The sequence below is a fragment of the Oncorhynchus mykiss genome, chromosome 24 (genome assembly GCF_057628025.1).
Source record: "Oncorhynchus mykiss isolate SJ-2025 chromosome 24, ASM5762802v1, whole genome shotgun sequence".
Classification (NCBI taxonomy): domain Eukaryota; kingdom Metazoa; phylum Chordata; class Actinopteri; order Salmoniformes; family Salmonidae; genus Oncorhynchus; species Oncorhynchus mykiss.
In genome coordinates this window covers 25,431,149-25,452,470 of record NC_143045.1, presented here as the reverse complement: position 1 = coordinate 25,452,470, position 21,322 = coordinate 25,431,149, and the positions used below count along the sequence as shown (strand labels likewise).

General features: G+C 44.7%; 1 protein-coding gene across 21 annotated transcripts in view; it reads left to right on the top strand.

Moving 5' to 3' along the window:
* Positions 1 to 21,322, top strand: part of LOC110503378 (unconventional myosin-XVIIIa) — a 176,458-nt gene that overhangs the window by 49,318 nt on the left and 105,818 nt on the right. For 8 of the 21 annotated variants that reach the window (XM_090218766.1, XM_090218779.1, XM_090218769.1 and 5 more), the window contains exons 1-5: positions 13,628 to 13,819; positions 15,354 to 15,400; positions 17,351 to 18,994; positions 20,161 to 20,262; positions 20,512 to 20,574. The exons of 6 other annotated variants lie outside the window; for them this stretch is intronic. In XM_090218766.1, the coding sequence (XP_090074892.1) occupies positions 13,780 to 13,819; positions 15,354 to 15,400; positions 17,351 to 18,994; positions 20,161 to 20,262; positions 20,512 to 20,574 (1,896 nt within the window). In that variant the 5' untranslated portion in view covers positions 13,628 to 13,779. Of the gene's footprint in view, positions 1 to 13,627; positions 13,820 to 15,353; positions 15,401 to 17,350; positions 18,995 to 20,160; positions 20,263 to 20,511; positions 20,575 to 21,322 lie in introns of those variants that run through there. 7 more of the 21 variants (XM_090218771.1, XM_090218772.1, XM_090218770.1 and 4 more) reach the window with 5 other exon arrangements.

Sequence of the window (21,322 nt, the reverse complement as noted above, 5' to 3'; positions counted from 1 at the left end):
ACTGACCTGGCCTATAGTCTAGCTGTAACTGACCTCTAGTCTTGCTGTAATTGACCTATAGTCTAGCTGTAACTGACTTATAGTCTAGCTGTAACTGACCTGACCTTTAGTCTAGCTGTAACTGACTTGACCTATAGCCCAGCTGTAACTGACCTGACCTTTGGTCTTGCTGTAACTGGCCTATAGTCTAGCTGTAACTGACCTTTAGTCTAGCTGTTACTGACCTGTCCTTTAGTCTAGCTGTAACTGACCTGACCTATAGTCTAGCTGTAACTGACCTGACCTATAGTCTAGCTGTAACTGACCTGACTTATAGTCTAGCTGTAACTGACCTGACCTATAGTCTAGCTGTAACTGACCTGACCTATAGTCTAGCTGTAACTGACCTGACCTATAGTCTAGCTGTAACTGACCTGACCTATAGTCTAGCTGTAACTGACCTGACCTATAGTCCAGCTGTAACTGACCTGACCTTTAGTCTAGCTGTAACTGACCTGACCTATAATCTAGCTGTTACTGACCTGTCCTTTAGTCTAGCTGTAACTGACCTGACCTTTAGTCTAGCTGTAACTGACCTGACCTATAATCTAGCTGTAACTGACCTGTCCTTTAGTCTAGCTGTAACTGACCTGACCTTTAGTCTAGCTGTAACTGACCTGACCTTTAGTCTAGCTGTAACTGACCTGACCTATAATCTAGCTGTAACTGACCTGACCTTTAGTCTAGCTGTAACTGACCTTTAGTCTAGCTGTAACTGACCTGACCTTTAGTCTAGCTGTAACTGACCTTTAGTCTAGCTGTAACTGACCTTTAGTCTAGCTGTAACTGACCTGGCCTATAGTCTAGCTGTAACTGACCTTTAGTCTAGCTGTAACTGACCTGACCTTTAGTCTAGCTGTAACTGACCTGACCTATAGTCTAGCTGTAACTGACCTGACCTATAGTCTTGCTGTAACTGACCTGTAGTCTAGCTGTAACTGACCTGACTTATAGCCTAGCTCTAACTGACCTGACCTCTAGTCTAGCTGTAACTGACCTGGCCTATAGTCTAGCTGGAACTGACCTATAGTCTTGCTGTAACTGGCCTATAGTCTAGCTGTAACCGACCTCTAGTCTTGCTGTAACTGACCTTTAGTCTAGCTGTAACTGACCTATAGTCTAGTTGTAACTGACCTGACCTATAGTCTAACTGTAACTTACCTGACCTATAGTCTAGCTGTAACTGACCTGGCCTATAGTCTAACTGTAACTGACCTCTAGTCTTGCTGTAACTGACCTATAGTCTAGCTGTAAGTGACCTATAGTCTAGCTGTAACTGACCTATAGTCTTGCTTTAACTGACCTCTAGTATTGCTGTAACTGACCTGACCTATAGCCTAGCTGTAACTGACCTGACCTATAGTCTAGCTGTAACTGACCTGACCTTTGGTCTTGCTGTAACTGACCTATAGTCTAGTTGTAACTGACCTGACCTATAGTCTAGCTGTTACTGACCTTTAGTCTTGCTGTAACTGACCTGATCTATAGTCTACCTGTAACTGACCTGACCTATAGTCTAGCTGTAACTGACCTGACCTTTGGTCTTGCTGTAACTGACCTATAGTCTAGCTGCAATTGACCTGACCTATTGTCCAGCTGTAACTGACCTGATCTATAGTCTTGCTGTACCTGACCTATAGTCTAGCTGTAACTGACCTTTAGTCTAGCTGTAACTGACCTGACCTATAGTCTAGCTGTTACTGACCTGTCCTTTAGTCTAGCTGTAACTGACCTGACCTTTAGTCTAGCTGTAACTGACCTGACCTTTAGTCTAGCTGTAACTGACCTGACCTTTAGTCTAGCTGTAACTGACCTGACTTATAGCCTAGCTGTAACTGACCTGACCTCTAGTCTAGCTGTAACTGACCTGGCCTATTGTCTAGCTGGAACTGACCTATAGTCTTGCTGTAACTGACCTATAGTCTATCTGTAACTGACCTGACCTATAGTCTAGCTGTAACTGACCTGTTCTCTAGTCTAGCTGTAACTGACCTATAGTCTAGCTGTAACTGACCTGACCTATAGTCTAGCTGTAACTGACCTGGCCAATTGTCTAGCTGTAACTGACCTGGCCAATAGTCTAGCGTTAACTGACTTCACCTATAGCCTAGCTCATTAGTCACTAACCTTTTCTGAGTCAAGATCACTGAGGAGCACTGGTCAGCAGAGCTTTGTCATTAATTGTGGGTGTCCTAGACTGCCTGTTTTGTACTATTCTCCTAGACTAGAGGGCAGTATAATACCATAGGCTACTTTACTTACTGAACAATATATTCTTTGTCTTAACTGGGTATCCCAGACAGCCATTACCAGTTTTAAAAGAATATAGCCCATGGTTGTATGTAAACAAAAGAGAGTGGTGTTAAAATGGTGTTAAATGTTAAGTCAAGGTTAAATGCCAAGGTTGTGTACTGGCATGATTGATGTGTGTTTTGACAGGTTGACTTGCCTTTGCCCTGCTCTGATCAGGCAGGCTTTGTGTGTTCACCCTGGCGGGCGAAGAGCCTTGTTGTGTGCTCGTCCAGCCTCATGTGGGGAGAGGGTTGGGACTTGTGTTTGTGTGTGTGTGTGAGAGAGATAGATAGAGGCAGTGACCTAGATCTGTCACCATGGAGCACAGTGGAGACATGGCGGGTGGAGCCCGGTCAGCCGTGGTCTCTCTCCACGCGGCACCACGCAACGAAGTCTCACCAGACGTCTGCCTGCATGTCTGCATAACCATTGCACAAACATAGGGTCCCGAGTGAAAGTATTTGGGCTCAGCTCTAATGCAGTGTACTCCTATGAATTAGTAGTGCTGATGTACAGTACATACTTTCTAATGGACTCACTGTCATGTGGATTTGAGGCACGTTGGAACTCTTAACATGAACAGGGAAGTGTACAAAGTCATCAACTGTGTTTATGATAGTAAGGGCACAGACTGCTCAATACATTGGAATGTAGAATATAAGAAGCTTTTGCTGCCATTCGATTTTTTGTTCACTTCAGCATTTGTCTTATATGGGATTAGAAATGTGGGCATTTGGGCAGTCCTCTGAAACACGACCATGCCAAGCCGTACTGCTTCTTGACACAGTGCTCACTTAACCCGGAAACCAGCCATAACAATGTGCTGGAGGAAACACAGTCCAGCTAGCGACCGAAGTCAGCTTGCAGGCGCCCGGCCTGCCACATGGAGTTGCTAGAGCGCAATGGGGCAAGGAAATCCTAGCTGTCCAAACCCTCCCCTAACCCAGATGACTCTGGGTCAATTGTGCTATGCCTCGTGTGTCTCCTGGTCACGGCCGCCCACGACATAGGCTGAGAGGTGAAACAAATTACCTCAGCCCGGACTTAAAGATGCAAGTAGCAGAGATGCTGTTGACAGTGGGAATTATTTTAAGATCTCTTGACTCCTGCTGTGTCAACAGACATCCACCAAACAAACCCCTCCTGACTCTTGGAGAATGAGTGTACAACTGGTAATAGTCGCTGATATTTCAGTCAGATGTGTAGCTAGCTATGTAGCTCAAGGGCTCTGGCTGTTAGCCAGGTAGCTAGCTATAACTAGCTGGCTAGAAGTAAGGTAGTGATGAATACATGCTAACGTTGAACGGAGCCTTATCTCAGCAGGATCAGTTGACTGAAATTAAGCTAGCTATAATCAAAAGATGGGCTACTATAAGTTCTCATAACAAAATACATTTTCTTTATAGAGAGTAGTGAGACAGACAGTGGTGAGTCAGGCTGCAATGAAGGAGGCAAAGGAGATACACAGAGAGAGGAAGCATTGAAGCAAGCAGGGAGAGAGGGTAGTAGTACAATGGTTCCCAAACTTGGGGTCCGGGACCCATGTGGGGTCCCCTAAAATGTAAATAGGGTCCCCTGAGAGACATTAATAATAACTTGTTTCTCTTCAAATGGGTGTAGAATACAGCATTCTAGAGACAACTAAGGGCCTTTTACACTGTCAGAATTCACTTTCATGTTATTATGTGTTGGGACAGCCCGTTGGACCCAAATATTGGTGAAATACAGTATAAAGACAATTTAAATATAAAGACAATTTAATATAATGTACACTGGACAGCAATATACATGCAACATGCAACAATTTCAAAGATTTTACTGAGTTGCAGTTCATATAAGGAAATCAGTCAACATCATCAGTCCTGACTTACCACTCATGTATGTAGTAGTAAATAAGTAGTGAAATATATATTATCGAGTAGAACGTGTAAGGTAGTGATGAATAGTAAGTTAGTTTTTTTTTTCATGAGGTTGTGACGATATACTGTTGGTCACGATATATCTGTTGGCGACTAGAAACAATTGCTTAATAGGAACTATTTGAAATTGATGGTCCTTGAAAATAAATATTACTGCTTGAAAAAGTCCTTGAAAGTCCTTGAATTTGACTTGCCACTGTCTGTATGAACCCTGTGTGAGACGGAGAGACTGAGGAATGGGGGGGGGGGGGGGGGGCTCTTTGCTAAGCTAAAGGCCCCATACATTAGCTAAACAAGCAGCCCTAGCCAGAGTGGGCTTCAAGAGCCCGTAGTTACCTTCTCCTCCAGGCTGGTATCATTACAGGGAGGGGTTGAACAAGGGAGGATGCTCTATTGTGATCACAGATCACTGCTCCTGTACATAGCCCATCTGTAAACAGCCCATCTATATACCTAACGCATCCCCATACAGTATTTATTTATTTATCTCGCTCCTTTGCACCCCATCCTTGCACATTCATCTTCTGCACATCTACCATTCCAGTGATTAATTGCTGTATTATAATTACTTTGCCACCATGGCCTATTTATTGCCTTAAATGGCTGCAGGGGCAGTATTGAATAGCTTGGATGAAAAGGTTCCCAGAGTAAACTGCCTGCTCCTCAGTCCCAGTTGCTAATATATGCATATTATTATTAGTATTTGATTTTTAAAAAACACTGAAGTTTCTAAAACTGTTTGAATGATGTCTGTGAGTATAACAGAACTCATATGGCAGGCAAAAACCTGAGAGAAATTCCAACCAGGAAGTGGGAAATCTAAGGTTGGTCGATTTTCAACTCAGCCCCTATTGAAGTTACAGTGGGATATTGGTCATCTTGCACTTCCTAAGGTTTTCACTAGATGTCAACCGTCTTTAGAAACTTGTTTGAGTCTTCTACTGTGAAGTGGGGCCGAATGAGAGAGGAATGAGTCAGAGGTCTGCCAGCAGTCACGCGCTGATCATGCACATTTCACATGAGAGGTATCTCCCGTTCCTTTGCTTTTCTGAAGACAAAGGAATTCTCCGGTTGGAATATTATTGGAGATTTATGTTAAAAACATCCTAAAGATTGATTCCATACATCGTTTGACAATAACTTTTTGACATTTCGTCTGCAACTAGTGAACGCGCTTTGTGAGATTTCAAACATTTATTGTGGACCTGGGATTGTGGACCTGGGATTCCTGGGAGTGCATTCTGATGAAGATCATCAAAGGTAAGTGAATATTTATAATGTTATTTCTGACTTCTGTTGACTCCAACATGGCACATATATGTATTTGTTCTCTGAGCACTGTTCTCAGATTATAGCATGGTTTGCTTTTTCTGTAAAGCTTTTATGAAATCTGACACAACGGTTGCATTAAGGAGTAGTATATCTTTAATTCCATGTATAACACTTGTATTTTCATCCACATTTATGATGAGTATTCCTGTAAATTGATGTGGCTCTCTGCAAATTGACCGGATGTTTTTGGAACTACTGAACATAACGCGCCCATTGTATACTGAGATTTTTTTATATAAATATGAACTTTACCGAACAAAACATACATGTATTGTGTAACATGAAGTCCTATGAGTGTCATCTGATGAAGATCATCGGTTAGTGATTAACCTCTCTAGGGTATGTGCCCATCTGGCCAACATCCAGTGAGGTTGCAGAGCGCCAAATTCAATTACAGAAATGCTCATTATAAAAATTCAGAAAACAAAACATACAGTGCCTTGCGAAAGTATTCTGCCCCCTTGAACTTTGTGACCTTTTGCCACATTTCAGGCTTCAAACATAAAGATATAAAACTGTATTTTTTTTGTGAAGAATCAACAACAAGTGGGACACAATCATGAAGTGGAACGACATTTATTGGATATTTCAAACTTTTTTAACAAATCCAAAACTGAAAAATTGGGCGTGCAAAATTATTCAGCCCCCTTAAGTTAATACTTTGTAGCGCCACCTTTTGCTGCGATTACAGCTGTAAGTCGCTTGGGGTATGTCTCTATCAGTTTTGCACATCGAGAGACTGACATTTTTTTCCATTCCTCCTTGCAAAACAGCTCGAGCTCAGTGAGGTTGGATGGAGAGCATTTGTGAACAGCAGTTTTCAGTTCTTTCCACAGATTCTCGATTGGATTCAGGTCTGGACTTTGACTTGGCCATTCTAACACCTGGATATGTTTATTTTTGAACCATTCCATTGTAGATTTTGCTTTATGTTTTGGATCATTGTCTTGTTGGAAGACAAATCTCCGTCCCAGTCTCAGGTCTTTTGCAGACTCCATCAGGTTTTCTTCCAGAATGGTCCTGTATTTGGCTCCATCCATCTTCCCATCAATTTTAACCATCTTCCCTGTCCCTGCTGAAGAAAAGCAGGCCCAAACCATGATGCTGCCACCACCATGTTTGACAGTGGGGATGGTGTGTTCAGGGTGATGAGCTGTGTTGCTTTTACGCCAAACATAACGTCTTGCATTGTTGCCAAAAAGTTCAATTTTGGTTTCATCTGACCAGAGCACCTTCTTCCACATGTTTGGTGTGTCTCCCAGGTGGCTTGTGGCAAACTTTAAACAACACTTTTTATGGATATCTTTAAGAAATGGCTTTCTTCTTGCCACGCTTCCATAAAGGCCAGATTTGTGCAATATACGACTGATTGTTGTCCTATGGACAGAGTCTCCCACCTCAGCTGTAGATCTCTGCAGTTCATCCAGAGTGATCATGGGCCTCTTGGCTGCATCTCTGATCAGTCTTCTCCTTGTATGAGCTGAAAGTTTAGAGGGACGGCCAGGTCTTGGTAGATTTGCAGTGGAATGATACTCCTTCCATTTCAATATTATCGCTTGCACATCTTGGACCTGCCTGGTGTGTTCCTTGTTCTTCATGATGCTCTCTGCGCTTTTAACGGACCTCTGAGACTATCACAGTGCAGGTGCATTTATACGGAGACTTGATTACACACAGGTGGATTGTATTTATCATCATTAGTCATTTAGGTCAACATTGGATCATTCAGAGATCCTCACTGAACTTCTGGAGAGAGTTTGCTGCACTGAAAGTAAAGGGGCTGAATAATTTTGCACGCCCAATTTTTCAGTTTTTGATTTGTTAAAAAAGTTTGAAATATCCAATAAATGTTGTTCCACTTCATGATTGTGTCCCACTTGTTGTTGATTCTTCACAAAAAAATACAGTTTTATATCTTTATGTTTGAAGCCTGAAATGTGGCAAAAGGTCGCAAAGTTCAAGGGGGCCGAATACTTTCGCAAGGCACTGTATTTTACATAGGTTTAAAGATTAACTTGTTGTTAAACCAACCACAGTGTCATATTTATAAAATGCTTTTTGGCAAAAGCATACCTAGCCCAGAACATACCTAGCCCAGAACATAGCCCAGTTGACAAATTATTACAAACAGTAACCAGCCAAGCAGAAGCGTTGCAAAACTCAGAAATAGAGATAAAATGAATCCCTTACCTTTGATGATCTTCATATGTCAATCAGAAGACATTAATTTACTCAATAAATGTTCCTTTTGTTCGATGAAGTCTCTTTATATCCTAAAACCTTTTGTCAGCGCGTTTTCTTCAATAATCCACAGGCTCAAACTCAGTCAAAACAATCAGACAAAATATCCAAATTGTATCCGTAAAGTTCATAGAAACATGTCAAACGATGTTTATATTCAATCCTCAGGTTGTTTTTTAGCCTAAATGATCTATAATATTTCAACCGGACAATAACATTGTCAATATAAAAGGTAAACACACTCTGCGTCACGTTAGGGTCCACTCATAATCATTTGTGGTGCTTTCACTGTAAAGCCTATTTGAAATCGGACACTTTGGTGGGATTAACAACAAGATTACCTTTAAAATGGTATAAAATACTTGTATGCTTGAGGAATTTTAATTATGAGATTTCTGTTGTTTTGAATTTGGCGCCCTATACTTTCACTGACTGTTGTCATATCGATCCTGTTAACGGGATGTCAGCCCTAAGAAGTTTTTAACTCCCTTATCTTACCTCATTTGCACTCACTGTATATAGACTTTTTGTTTTATTTTGTTCTATGTTTTGTTTGTTTTGTTTATTTCATGTGTAACTCTGTGTTGTTGTATGTGTCGAATTGCTATGCTTTATCTTGGCCAGGTCGCAGTTGCAAATGAGAACTTGTTCTCTACTAGCCTACCTGGTTAAATAAAGGTGAAAAAAAATATATGTTTTGTCTTGGCTGACAGATGGTGTTCTCTATTGTGAACATACTGTACCGTCATGGTCTCGATGAGGACTGTTCAAGACAGATTTCGTGTGTGTGCGTGCAGTCCCGTGTGGCTCAGTTGGTAGAGCATGGTGCTTGCAACACCAGGGCTGTGGGTTTCATTCCCATGGGGGGACCAGTATGAACTCACTACTGTAAGTCACTCTGAATAAGAGCATCTGCAAATGACTAAACATGTCAAATGTGTTTGTGCTGAGCTAATGGTTTTCCTCTGAATACTGTAATGGGTATTATTGTGCCTTATTAACTACCATATTGGCTGTGGCTATTCTTTCTATGAGTATTTTGGGAGTGTTTAAGGACAAAAAAGGAATCCTGAAACAAACAACAGCGTGTGTTTGTGGGCTTATGCATACTTTGTGTGTATGTCTCTTTTTCTGTTGTGATGTTAAAGACGCGTTATGTGTGTGATGATAGACGATTTGGGCTAGAGGTCGTGTGTAATGACTGGGCGATGTATTGTCTGTTAAGGTATACCGGTATGGATCCACATAACGCTATGGATCATTACAATCCCGTCTATAACGATATGTTGATACAGTGCTAAATCAAAGCTCTACAAATTAGACCACTTCACTTTCAGTTCTGTTGTAGTTTGGTTGAGTAATAAACAATTAGAATGCAGAAATCCTATTAAAACCACTTTGAATTAATTTGTTGCCATCCTCGGGTCATGAGCTACTCATAAAACAGATTTAAAACATATTATTCTGAAATATAAAATACTGTAAAATACCGCCATACAGTAAAAAATAAGGAAATAATTTTGATATGATATTTTGTCCATATGGCACAGCCCTCAGTTGTATTAGGCTGTGTATGATGGGTGCCATGTAGAGGCTGGCCAGGACATGTCTGATGACAGACAACTGGCTTAATCACTGGGTTTCTCCCTCAGGGAACATCAGTCATTGTTAGCAGCCAGGGATGTATACTCGTCCTGGAGGACTGTGTTATTATGACCATGTTACACAACTGACCTACAGCGTTGGAAGACTACACATATCGTGAAGATGCGATCTTCTATGACAGTTTAACCAAAAGCAGTCCTCAAAATGAATGGGAGATATTATCCTGTTTGAGTCAGTGGCATTAATGACTACAGCTCTGAGGCTAGAAGTAATCAATGTGTTTAGAAGCAATGACCTCGCTGCCATAACATGTTCACTATATGAACAGGGCACTGATTTGAGAGGGCTGATTCCTCAATGACTTGTGATATTCCCCTAATACCCTTCCTAGATAAGATAGCTTCTCCTGTCAACAGGCCTGGGCAGCAGATGGTCACAGTATTACAGAAGCACTCACATCCTGGTTCATACACACCAATCAACCTGGAAGACTAGGGATTAGGGAGGAAGTGTGTGTGTGTGTGTGTGTGTGTGTTTGTGTGTGTGTGTGTGTGTTTGTGTGTTTGTGTGTTTGTTTGTTTGTTTGTTTGTTTGTTTTACCAGAGCATGGGTCAATTCATTTTACATTCCGTCAATTGAACTGGGCGACATGGAATTCGTCCGGAGGGGGGACCGACTGATTAAATCTCTGAATTGACAGGAATTTTAATCAAATGTAACCCATATTTTGTGTTTTCAATGAAAATGTGTTGGGAAATGTAGGACATTGTTTCCCCTGTGGGTACTGTGAATATTGTGTTGAATACCATGCAGTTGAGTGTAGAGGGGGTTGGACATTCTGTGTGCGTGTCAGAGGCAGCATGTTGTTCCTGTTCTTCCCTGCTGACAAACTCATACCTTACATTCCTCTTGGATGCTACTGTTTGCCATTCGTACAGAGGGATGGGAGCGCCGTCACACTTCCCAGACCGCTCTGTCTCTCTTATCATCAGTGTTCTTTGGAACAACTTCTAGTTACTGTTACAATGATCATGTCATGCAATCAGATAGGTCTATCTGTACTATATTGTACCACTGATCTATAAGGTTATTATGCATAAATACATGTGTTATACACAGCAGACAAGTAGACACACACACACACATGCACGCATGCACATTTTGCACATGTAGTAGCGAGCATGCATGCTACCACACACACTAACTCAGTTACATCACTGTATTACCATGCTCCACGTTCTAAAATTAGCCTTGTGCAGCAGTTCCCACCCTTCATCCAACTACACCTCTCTGGCCAGCTTCTAGAACCACTCTGCCTCAGCACTGCAGGCTACGCCTGTCCAGTATACAGTTCAACACTCATCTGCCCAGATTCCCCTCAGCTCACTCCACACACAGCTAACTGGATAACAGCCTAGCCTAGCCTTGTCTTACTGTTACAAAGCATTTGTAACATGACTTGGATTTTTGTCCGTTTGTTTCGATTGGTGAAAAATCAGCTCTTTGTCTTTGTGCTGCTGCTCTTTGTCTTTGTGCTGCTGCTCTGTCACACAACGTACAGGCTGGTTTATATTTAGTGTTCTTACTCCCTCTAGTGGCTATGTGAAGGAGGTGTATACATATACAAGGCCTTGAATAGGAAGTGTTGCCCTCTACTGGTGTTTAGTGATATAACATTGAGAATAGTAGGATATTGAGAAATAGTTCAGATATTATATTAAGTGGCCCAAGGGCTTGTTTTGTTACTAGGTTATGAGTAGATAATAGCATTGATTTATGTGCCTTTAGGATTGTATCAATATGGTATTCTGTGCCTCTTCCCTTAGTGACACTGCACCACTGTTTGTTTACTTGTTGACTGTTTATTACAGTTCCCCTCATCGAGAGAGAGAGAGAGAGAGAATGTGTGAGGATTGATGCCTAATGTTGTTCCCAGTGTGCACTACAGCATGCTTCCTCCCTGGTGTGAGAGTGAGGGAGGCACCAAGCACCGTGTCATTTCCTGTGCCCCATGTCATAGCGCTTCTGGTTTTCTCCTCCGTTTCCCCTCCTTTTCTGCATTTCGTTCTGCCACTCCCAGCCTCACACAGACCTGCACACAGGAGAAAGGACTTCCCTCAATATCAAAACACACATGCACCTTTATTATGCATTTAACCTTTATTTTAGTAGTGTACCTTCAGGTATGTAGTACACACGCTCACAGTAGACTGTCTAAAAACAACAAAACACTTTATTACACTACCATTATCAGACATCCATCACTCCTCATATTCACAACAGAGATTTAATACACACACACACTGACTGACTTCACAGGGGTCCCCACGGAGCAGCTGAGGAGACAGCAACTTCCATGAGAGAAAGGGAATGAGAGTGAGAGGGAGAACGAGAGTGCTGCTAGTTGGCCTGAATTCTTGGGGGTAGGGTGGGGGGCTAGCCAGGGAACCAGGGGCGGCATTAGTGGCAGCAGTGTTGGTTCTGGGGGGCTATTTGTAGCTTTCTGGACCCTGGTATCATGACAGCTGTCCACTCCTTGTCTCTCTTAAAATAGTCAGCCTATCAGGGGGCTCCTCTCCCCAGCCTGTGCCCTGTGTGACGTGACGTGAGTCCGCCGGCTATCTCAGCTCTTTCTCACACACTACTAACTCTGGGTTGAACTCCCGTTACCGCCAACGCTGTTTAAAGGGCGTATTTCGGTCAGGGAAGGATTGGATCTACCAAACCGAACTACACTAATCACCTTCACAGAGGACAGCAGGTAAAGGAGGAGCCGTGGTTCCAGGATTGTTGGTGGAAAGGGAGAGGCCTTTTGTGGAGGAATCTGTGGACTGTGTGACTGTCTCTGCCAGGGGCCTGGCTGGTAACACTATTTTTAGGGCTGACAGTTAGGGGGGCTCGCTATCTCTCACTGCAACTGAGCTCAGGCTCAGCTAAGGGGAGCCATTGTGGCTCTGGAGATGCTAGCTAGCTATGCTAACAGCCTGTTGCCTGAGCCTTGGTGTAGTGTTAGCCAAAGCAACTTGGTTAATTTGGTTTGATCTGTGTGCTTTAGCATATGTACCAGTAGAATAGTGTAATAATAGAAGTGAAAGGAGTGTGTCTGCCAGGAAGGCTGTGATGGTAGCTGTCTGGAACTGACTGTTATAGGCAGATTGGGCAGAAGTTGAATGGAGCCTTTGTGTCTTTGACTCTCGCCTCTGTTGGAAAAGCCACGTTAACTGTTCATTGTGTGTTGGTATAGTGAACTATGCTATTAGCAATGCTGACCCACGGTCTTTTGTGGAAAGCATGCCTCCTACTGGCCCTCCAACACCACTTCCAGCAGCATCTGATCTCTCATCTAGGGACTGACCAGGACTGACACTGCTTAGCTTCAGAAGCAAGCCAGCACTGGGATGGTAATAGACTATAGGTCTGTTCCTCAGCTTTCATTATCTCTGGGCATAGGCCTGTCTCTTTACTGCATTGTTTCAGTATTGTCAATACGGCTTTGTTCTGTGGTTATTAGCTACGTCCACTGGTGTTCTCCCAAAACAGTGGCTGAGTGTCAGTCACCATGCTATATCCGGTTTAGATCAAATACAATTGTATTGGTCTGTGTGTTTGTAAATAGTGTTTAAATGTATGCACAGTTGTGTGTGTGTGTTCAGAGGGAACCAGAGAGTCAACCTGGCTATCCAACCTGATGTTGGCCTCTGAGGCGTTATGCCCACATGGCTCCTCCTAAAAAAACGCCCTGTCCTGTCTCCCGGGCCCTTGCCTGGCCAAGCCTTCCCAGTGTCCACAGATAAGCAGTAGAACTCAACAAACTCCTCCTGTTATAGACACATTAGAGCCTGTGGTTGGAGAGCCGGAGCCAGTCTTCAGACTGAGTGACCCCCACTAAAGCTCTCTGTTCTGGGGGGGAAATATCCCAAAGGTCATATGTAGGTATTGCTATAATGGTGTTCTGTTTGTTTTTTACTGTCATGAGGTCAACATTTCCACAAATCACTTGTCAATCATAACTGAATGGTTGGGTCTTGGTTCTGTGTACAGTATGTTCATGTATGTAGCTATGTATGTTTGGGTATCTTTAGGAGAGCTCTTATCCCTCTTTTGTCCCTCCCCCTCTCCTCTTTCTTTTCTTTGCACACTAGACTTGTTCACTTCACTTCCTGCGACACGTCCTTCCACTATCCAAACTGGTTGCGGCCCCTAGAGTGAAGATCCAGTGATTTTGGCCTCTATTGTGAAGATCTACCCTTCCATCCAACTGTCCGTCCGTCTGTCCAGCTCTTCTCTCCATTCCTGCTCTCCCCCTTGTCCCCCCTCATCCAGCACAGCTCATGACATCAGCGCAGTCAACATGGCATTCTCATCACGCTTTTCCTTCTGGGAGCAAAAGGGAAGTCCTGTTCAGTTTTCCTCACAGCACGTTGATGTGGGGACATGGGGCGAGTTACGTTGGTGTGGGGACACGGGGCGGGTTATGTTGGTGTGGGGACATGGGGCGGGTTACGTTGGTGTGGAGACATGGGGCGGGTTACGTTGGTGTGGGGACACGGGGCGGGTTACGTTGGTGTGGAGACATGGGGCGGGTTACGTTGGTGTGGGGACACGGGGCGGGTTACGTTGATGTGGAGACATGGGGAGGGTTACGTTGGTGTGGGGACACGTGGCGGGTTACGTTGATGTGGGGACACGGGGTGGGTTACGTTGGTGTGGGGACATGGGGCGGGTTACGTTGGTGTGGGGACACGGGGCGGGTTACGTTGGTGTGGGGACACGGGGTGGGTTACGTTGGTGTGGGGACACGGGGCGGGTTACGTTGATGTCTGGGCCTAGTGAAATGTGTGCCCTGCATGTATCACACCTCCACTAAGCGTCCATTTTGGGGCTTGAGAGTGTCACGTCGTTGAAAGTTTGCGGTCTGACAGCCATGCCTCTGCTGTGGTTTTCTGACAGTGTGCTAAAAGTAACCGTTGTCATCATATGCATGATCCAATGTCAGTGTTTGACTCACCATGTAAAAACCTTGACTGGAGTAATTTGCTTTGGCAGAATGACGAGCTCTGTGATATCGCTTCAAATACTTTATTCTAGGGGAGCTCTGACTGCCAAGCTGGCTTTTGATTTTATTTTGTTTGACTCCCATTTTGTTTGACCATCACAACACATTATGTAGCTCCACAGTAAACTGATGCGTCCCCAAACTGTTACCCAAAGTTTTGGCCTGGTAGGATTCTCAATCAGGGACAGCCGTCTATCGTTGTCTCTGATTGAGAACCATATTTAGGCTGCCCTTTTTCCCACCTGTGTTTGTGGGAAGTTGACTTTGTTTATGGCACATAGCCTTTAGCTTCACGGTTTGTTTTGTAGTGTTTATTGTTTTGTTCAGCGTCTTTTCTAATAAAAAGAAAATGTATGCTCACCCCGCTGCACCTTGGTCCTCTTCCTTCAACGGCTGTGACACAGGTCTTGTAGTTCTCATGTGTCACTATTACATAGAAACTGGCGGCTCACCCCGCTGCACCTTGGTCCTCTTCCTTCAACAGCCGTGACACAGGTCTTGTAGTTCTCATGTGTCACTATTACATAGAAACTGGCGGCTCACCCCGCTGCACCTTGGTCCTCTTCCTTCAACGGCTGTGACACAGGTCTTGTAGTTCTCATGTGTCACTATTACATAGAAACTGGCCAAATTAATGTGGCTACAGCTTAGTGTCTGAATAATATTAACTTTCACTTTTAAAAGGACACCATGTGGTGTGTGGTAGATAGCTCTTCCACATAGTGTACATCCAGGTTTGCGGCATGGTGTGTGTTTTGCATGTTGTGCAGTGAGGGGAGTGTTTCCTGCAAGTACCCCTGGCGAGTGACCACTACTTCAAAGTGTCGTAGGTTTTGACCTTAGTTCCTTGTCTTACCAAACCCTTTAGGTCAAAGAAGAGGTCAGACCACCAGGCTCCAAGATATCAAATCAGGGTGTAAGTTGACTGATATTGTTATCATGTTGTGAAGCTCTAGAGCAGGGCTATTAAATTCCGGTCCTGGAGGGCCGAAACACTTTTCATCCTCTCTAACCATGGACTGATTAAGACCTGGGACACCAGGTGAGTGCAATTAACTGCCAAGTAGAAACAAAGAACAGAAGTGTTTTGGCCCTCCAGGACCGGAATTGAAATAGCCCTGCTGTAGGCTTAATCAGGAATCTGAGAGTATGTGACTAAAGGGATCATAGGTTTCTGGGAATTGGAGTCCATTATGGTATCCTTACAGCTGAGGAGAGGAAGCCACATCAGACTATTGAGATGTGCCTGTCACATCACTGGTCTCTTACCTGGAGGTTTGCTAGCAGCACTGTGCTTCAACCAACTGAGCCATTGGAACCAGACACACCCTGGTAGCTCCTGACACCAGACTAGTCTTTCTCGCCACCATAGGAGACAGTTACTAACAAGCCGATGTGAAAAGAGGCACAGCGTGGGAGATTGTAGTTATTTTTCTATTCTGGATGTAATGTCGCAGACAGTTACACTTTTTAATTTCAGAACAAACCGGGATCAGCGCTGTGTGCAGTGTCTGTAATTGCTGTGTAAATAGTATAATGCCTTCTTTTCAAATCACATAGTTTTTTCCTGAATAATCTGTAGCCTCGATGTGGAATTTGCAGCCATATCTCAATGTAGCCTAAAGATTAACAGACAGGCAGTTTGAGGGCCGCGTGGCGATATAAAATGCAACACACGCACAAATATGAAAGATATTCAGCAACTCTTGGGGGACAATACTTTATAATTAAAACCAACGTGTTTCTGACAGCCTGATGAAGGCTATTGGTTTTGATAATAAACAAGTATGTTTCTTGTCAACTTTTATTGTCCCTCAAGAGTTGATGAATATATTCCACATTTCCAGCTTGGTTAGTGGGAGAACCACAGTTGACCTCACACAGTGTTTTTAACACTTACTCTGCAGCAGTGCAGACAGGGAGAGAGACAGAAGAACAGTAGAGAGCCAGCAGGGAACCAGGCCTTGATCACCAGCCTTCCGGTATCCCACAGGCTGCATTCCCAGCATTCAGCTTCCTGTCTGGGGGGAACCACAGCTAAGCCCCCTCTGGGTGCCATGGAGCCATTTCAGGTACTATAGCGACTGGAGCATAGGAGGAGGGGAAGATGAAACACTAAAGCGGGTTATTATTGCAATCAAGTGTTGTCGACCTCCATAAGTGTCGGTTAACCACTTAGGTGGAGGTAGGCTCCGTCTGTGGAAGCAGTGCAGTGTGTTGGGTTATCATAAGGCCTGTAGGACGGCAGGGATAATTCAAGCTTGAAATACTTGGGGAGAGATAAGAATGAGTGTCATTGGCACGGTGCTCAGTAGTGTGGAGAGTGAGGTCAGGGAGGACAGTGTGTTAGTGTGTGATATGCAGCTGGGAGAAGGATTCAGCACAGGTGTGTGTGTTTGAGTGATATAGCAGGATTTTCTTGCAGCTGAGCGAAGATATTGTTTGTGTGTGTGTGTGTGTGTGTCATTAGATCTGCTATTAGAAGTGAGGTGCTGTAGTGCAGAAAGGGGGCCAAGTCAGCACCCATAGATACCTCTGCTATCTCAGTCTGAAACGCCCACCCTCCACCTCTCGTATCAACCCACCCTGTTCTATTTCAGAACCTGGGCAGGCATGTGGCAGTTGGGTGAGCATAACAGCACGCTTGTCCAGGAGAGCAAACAGGACCTGTGATCCCTTTGGTCAACCATACATACAGTATCAGACGATCCAGACAAACACATGACTGCTCAGATTAAGTTTTTGGTTTAGTAACCAAAGTGGAGTTTGCATATGCTTTAAGATAAACTGTGTGAGTTTACTTTGTCTGTTCTAGTTTCTCACGTGTCTTGCTGCTCTGCTCTCTCCCTCCCTGTTGTGTGAGTAGTCAGACAGCGACAGTGGCAGTATGAGTAGCCGCTCCCAGTCCGTGCCCAGTCTGGAGCCTAGCAGGGGCCTACTCCGCACCAAAAGCCCTGAGCCAGCCAAGACACATCCCGGGGTCAGGGTCAGGAGTCCCTCACCACCCAGGGTACGCGGGGCTGTAAAGGTCCCTGAACGCTTCAAAAGTCTAGTGCCTCCGATCCAGGCGCCAGCACAGCACTTCAGGAGCCCTGACCCACGCAGAACTTCCACAATTAGCCCTGAGCCTGTGCTGAACGGAAACAGCAAGCCCAACGGATCCGTTAACGTCAGTGCCGTCAATGGGAACTCTGCCAATGGAGGTGCCAGACAGCCAGACCTGGACAACGATGATCCGAGCCTTACCCGCAAGAAAGTAGTGAAGGTGGTGTGTCAAGTGGTGCGGAAGGCACTACCTGCAGAAGAGGAGGATGCTCCAGCTCCTGAGCCTACTAAACCTGCCCCTGAACCTCCTAAATTGGTGCCATCGCAAGCGCCAACATCTGTGCCCAAGGTCCCAAAGGTACCACTGTTCTCTTTCAAGCACGATACCATCAAGACGGAGGAGAAGGACGATATATCAGCAGGGATGGCCAGCCTCATGGTCCGCGGGAGGACCAGGAACCGCCCTCGCACACGCATGGATGAGCCGTCTGAAAAAGAACAAGAGGAAGCAGTGAAAAGAGAGAAAAAAGAAGGCCCTAAATTGGTTGAGATTAAATCTATCTCTAATGTCGGCCCAGTTTCAAAACAGGAGGATAAGACTCCTGTGTCGGCTGTACCAGCTAAAGTTCATCCTATGGCTTCTAATTTGATCTCGGTTTCCTCCAGGTCTTCCCCCGCAGGCTTCATCCCTGCCCCAAAGCCTTCCCCGCTCTCCCCTCCTGCAGGTTTCACCCCACTACCAAACTCAGCCTCCCTTTCCCCACCTGCTGGGTTTGTACCAGCACCAAAATCATCCCCCCTTTGCCAACCAAATGGGTATGTACCAGCACCAAAATCAGCCACCCTTTCCCCTCCAGTAGGGTTTGTACCAGCACCAAAATCAGCCACCCTTTCCCCTCCAGTAGGGTTTGTACCAGCACCAAAATCAGCCACCCTTTCCCCTCCAGTAGGGTATGTACCAGCACCAAAATCTACTGCTATTAGTCCTTCAGTTTCCACTGCAGCCCCCAAATCCTCCCCAGCCATTCCCACATCATGCTTTATCCCACCACTAAAATCAGCCCCCCTTTCCCCTCCAGCAGGGTTTATACCATCACCAAAATCCAATGCTTTTACTCTTTCAGTTTCCACTGCAGCCCCCAAATCCTCCCCAGCCATTCCCACATCATGCTTTATCCCACCACTAAAATCAGCCCCCCTTTCCCCACCTGCTGGTTTTATCCCCTCTTCTAAATACTCCCCTGTCACTCCCCCTTCAGCATCCTTTCCCACCTCTAAGTCCTCCCCCAGTACTCCTCCTGCAGGGTTCGTCCCAGTCTCCAAGGTCTCGCCTCTCTCCCCTACTCCTCCAAAGGTCTCGCCTCTCTCCCCTCCTCCCGCCTTTATCATTCCCAAGGCGAGTGCCCTCTCTCCACCACCGGCGTTGATCCCTCCCCTCAAACTGCCAACCGTGAAGAAGCTTGAGGTAGGCTTACTGTCCTCACTGCATGGACCACTTGAAAAAACTGATGTTAATCGCACAGAAAGCACTCTTTGCATCTCCATGATAACTGAGTTTTTGTGTGTGTGTGTGTGTGCGGGGGGTATTTTAACTAACTTCACTTATCTTGTTGAGTTCTCCACTTGTTAGCAGAGTTAAGGCTCCATTTTTGGGGCCACGATGATGGACTCAACTCCCTATTGAACTTGTTTGTTTCTCCAGAACTTTCTCATTTGCACAAAGTCAGTGTTTCTCAGTTTGTTAAAGGGTGCAGTCTCATGGGGCTGAAGCTTTTGTTGCATTCACTGCTCTGATACCAGCTCCATATTTCTCTGAGTTTCTCTTGGGGGATGGAGCCTGTCTCACACAGCTCTCCTTCCTCACATGTCTCTCCTCTAAGACGCCAGGGCTGCTGAGACAGCTTCCAGAAAAACAACAAGTTCAGTAGCTATTTTATCCGACTGCCTCAACCCAAGAGACCATGCTGTCATCTGCAGCTTGGAAGCCTTGTTTATTGAAGTTAGCCTGGGGGGAGGGGGGAGCATCCAAAGGAGGAAAAAGCGTATTGGGGTGGAATGTTCTGTCGCTGTGGCCTGGAGTTCCACGGAGACCCGCAGAGATAATTATTGATAGTGACTTTGTCTTTCTGGGAGATAAAGTTCAAAGCCTCGCTGCAGCCAGCATGGCAGGCGTTGGGATAAGAGAACTGTCTACACATTTTGCAGATGCCAGATATGTTAAAAAGGTTTGGTCTTTTTGCTGGATTCTCGCTGAGTTTGGGCAATTACCAGCCTCTCAGGGTCTTTGTTTACTTGGCTAGCCGACCACAAGCTGGCTTTGACTGCTACTGTGGCTATCTGAGTTTGCTATAGTTGTTTAAGGGTAAAGTTTTCTTGTGTATTGTTACTCAAGCTAGTTATAGTTTTGCTTGGCTTCGCCCTGTGCATTGAGATCTGAATGATTTCACATCCAAGTGGGCTTTTGTATCCCTCTACTGATGATTTGCTCACTATCTTAGCTAGACTCTGGACATCTAGAGCATGGCTTGTTGTGAGTTTGTTCAACATGGTTGTATAATTTCTTTATCTTATGGACTACTTGTATGTGTGTGTACATTACGGCGTGGATGTATCTGTGTGTACCATTGGAAGGTGGTAGCCTCTCCCCTGTCCTCTGTTCCCATTGAGAAGGCTTCACCGCAGAACAAGTCATCAACCGTTTCATCAAAGAATACCCCAACCATAACCCAAAAGGTGTGTTTGCTGGTGTGCCCCACAGCATTCACTCAGTTCACTGTTGCTATGCTGTGGAAGTGAGGTATTGTAACCAAGTGTGTGTGTGTGACTTCAGGATTGTCATGGCATCTAGTGAACATCTCACAGCGTGAAAAAACCTGAATGCATTTCTGTTGTCGATGAAACAGTGTTGAATGTGGTCTGCTAGAATAGTGCGCTTTGATAGCCTAGTTTCATAGCTCAACCTGTTGATGGTCTGACCTCCAGGAGGCGCCGCTCAGTCCCACTGAAGAGGCTCAGAGACTCCTGGACAGGATCTTCAGTGCGCCTGTAAAGACCCACCTTCGCTCCTTGTCTCTCCCCATCTGGACTGCCTAGATACATGCTTCTCCTCTTTCACTTTTTAAATCTTTACTTTCCTTTATTCATTTTAACAGGACACGTTGATTAACATTCCAATAATGAATTTAGAGGTGCTTATTTCTTTTCCATTAACAACCTATCATGCTCTCTATCGTTCCTTCTCTTTTTACTTTCTTCACTGGATGTTCAATCTTTATCTTCATAGCTAATAGTAATTTGTCATTTTCCTTTCAGGCACATTTAATTAAAAGTACAGATTTACTAATATGGGCCATATCCATTGCATGGCTACCCAAACACCTTACTCTGGCCAAATGCTACGCCACGCCCACGGGCATTAGTTTCTTCTCCACAATGAACCTGGATCTGAGTGCCTCCCCAACGATTTCTAGAACGCAAACACATTCTAACCCTTCTGATTGGTCCCAGAAACCGATGGATTGGGCCAGAGCCAGAACACACATGGGTAAAGCATTTTGAAAACTCGTGTTGGCTAGAATACACTGATGAGCTAGAAATGGTCCAATCGCTGATGACTTTGTTTTGTACAACCCTCTCATTTTCACTACATATGACTTAATTCATGGCAGTCAAACTCTATTTTGTATGTATTATGGATCCCCGTTAACTGTTGCCAAGGCAGCATCTACTCTGCCTGGGGTCCAGCAAAAATGAAGGCAGTAATATACATCATAATGCAAATACAACAGATTTG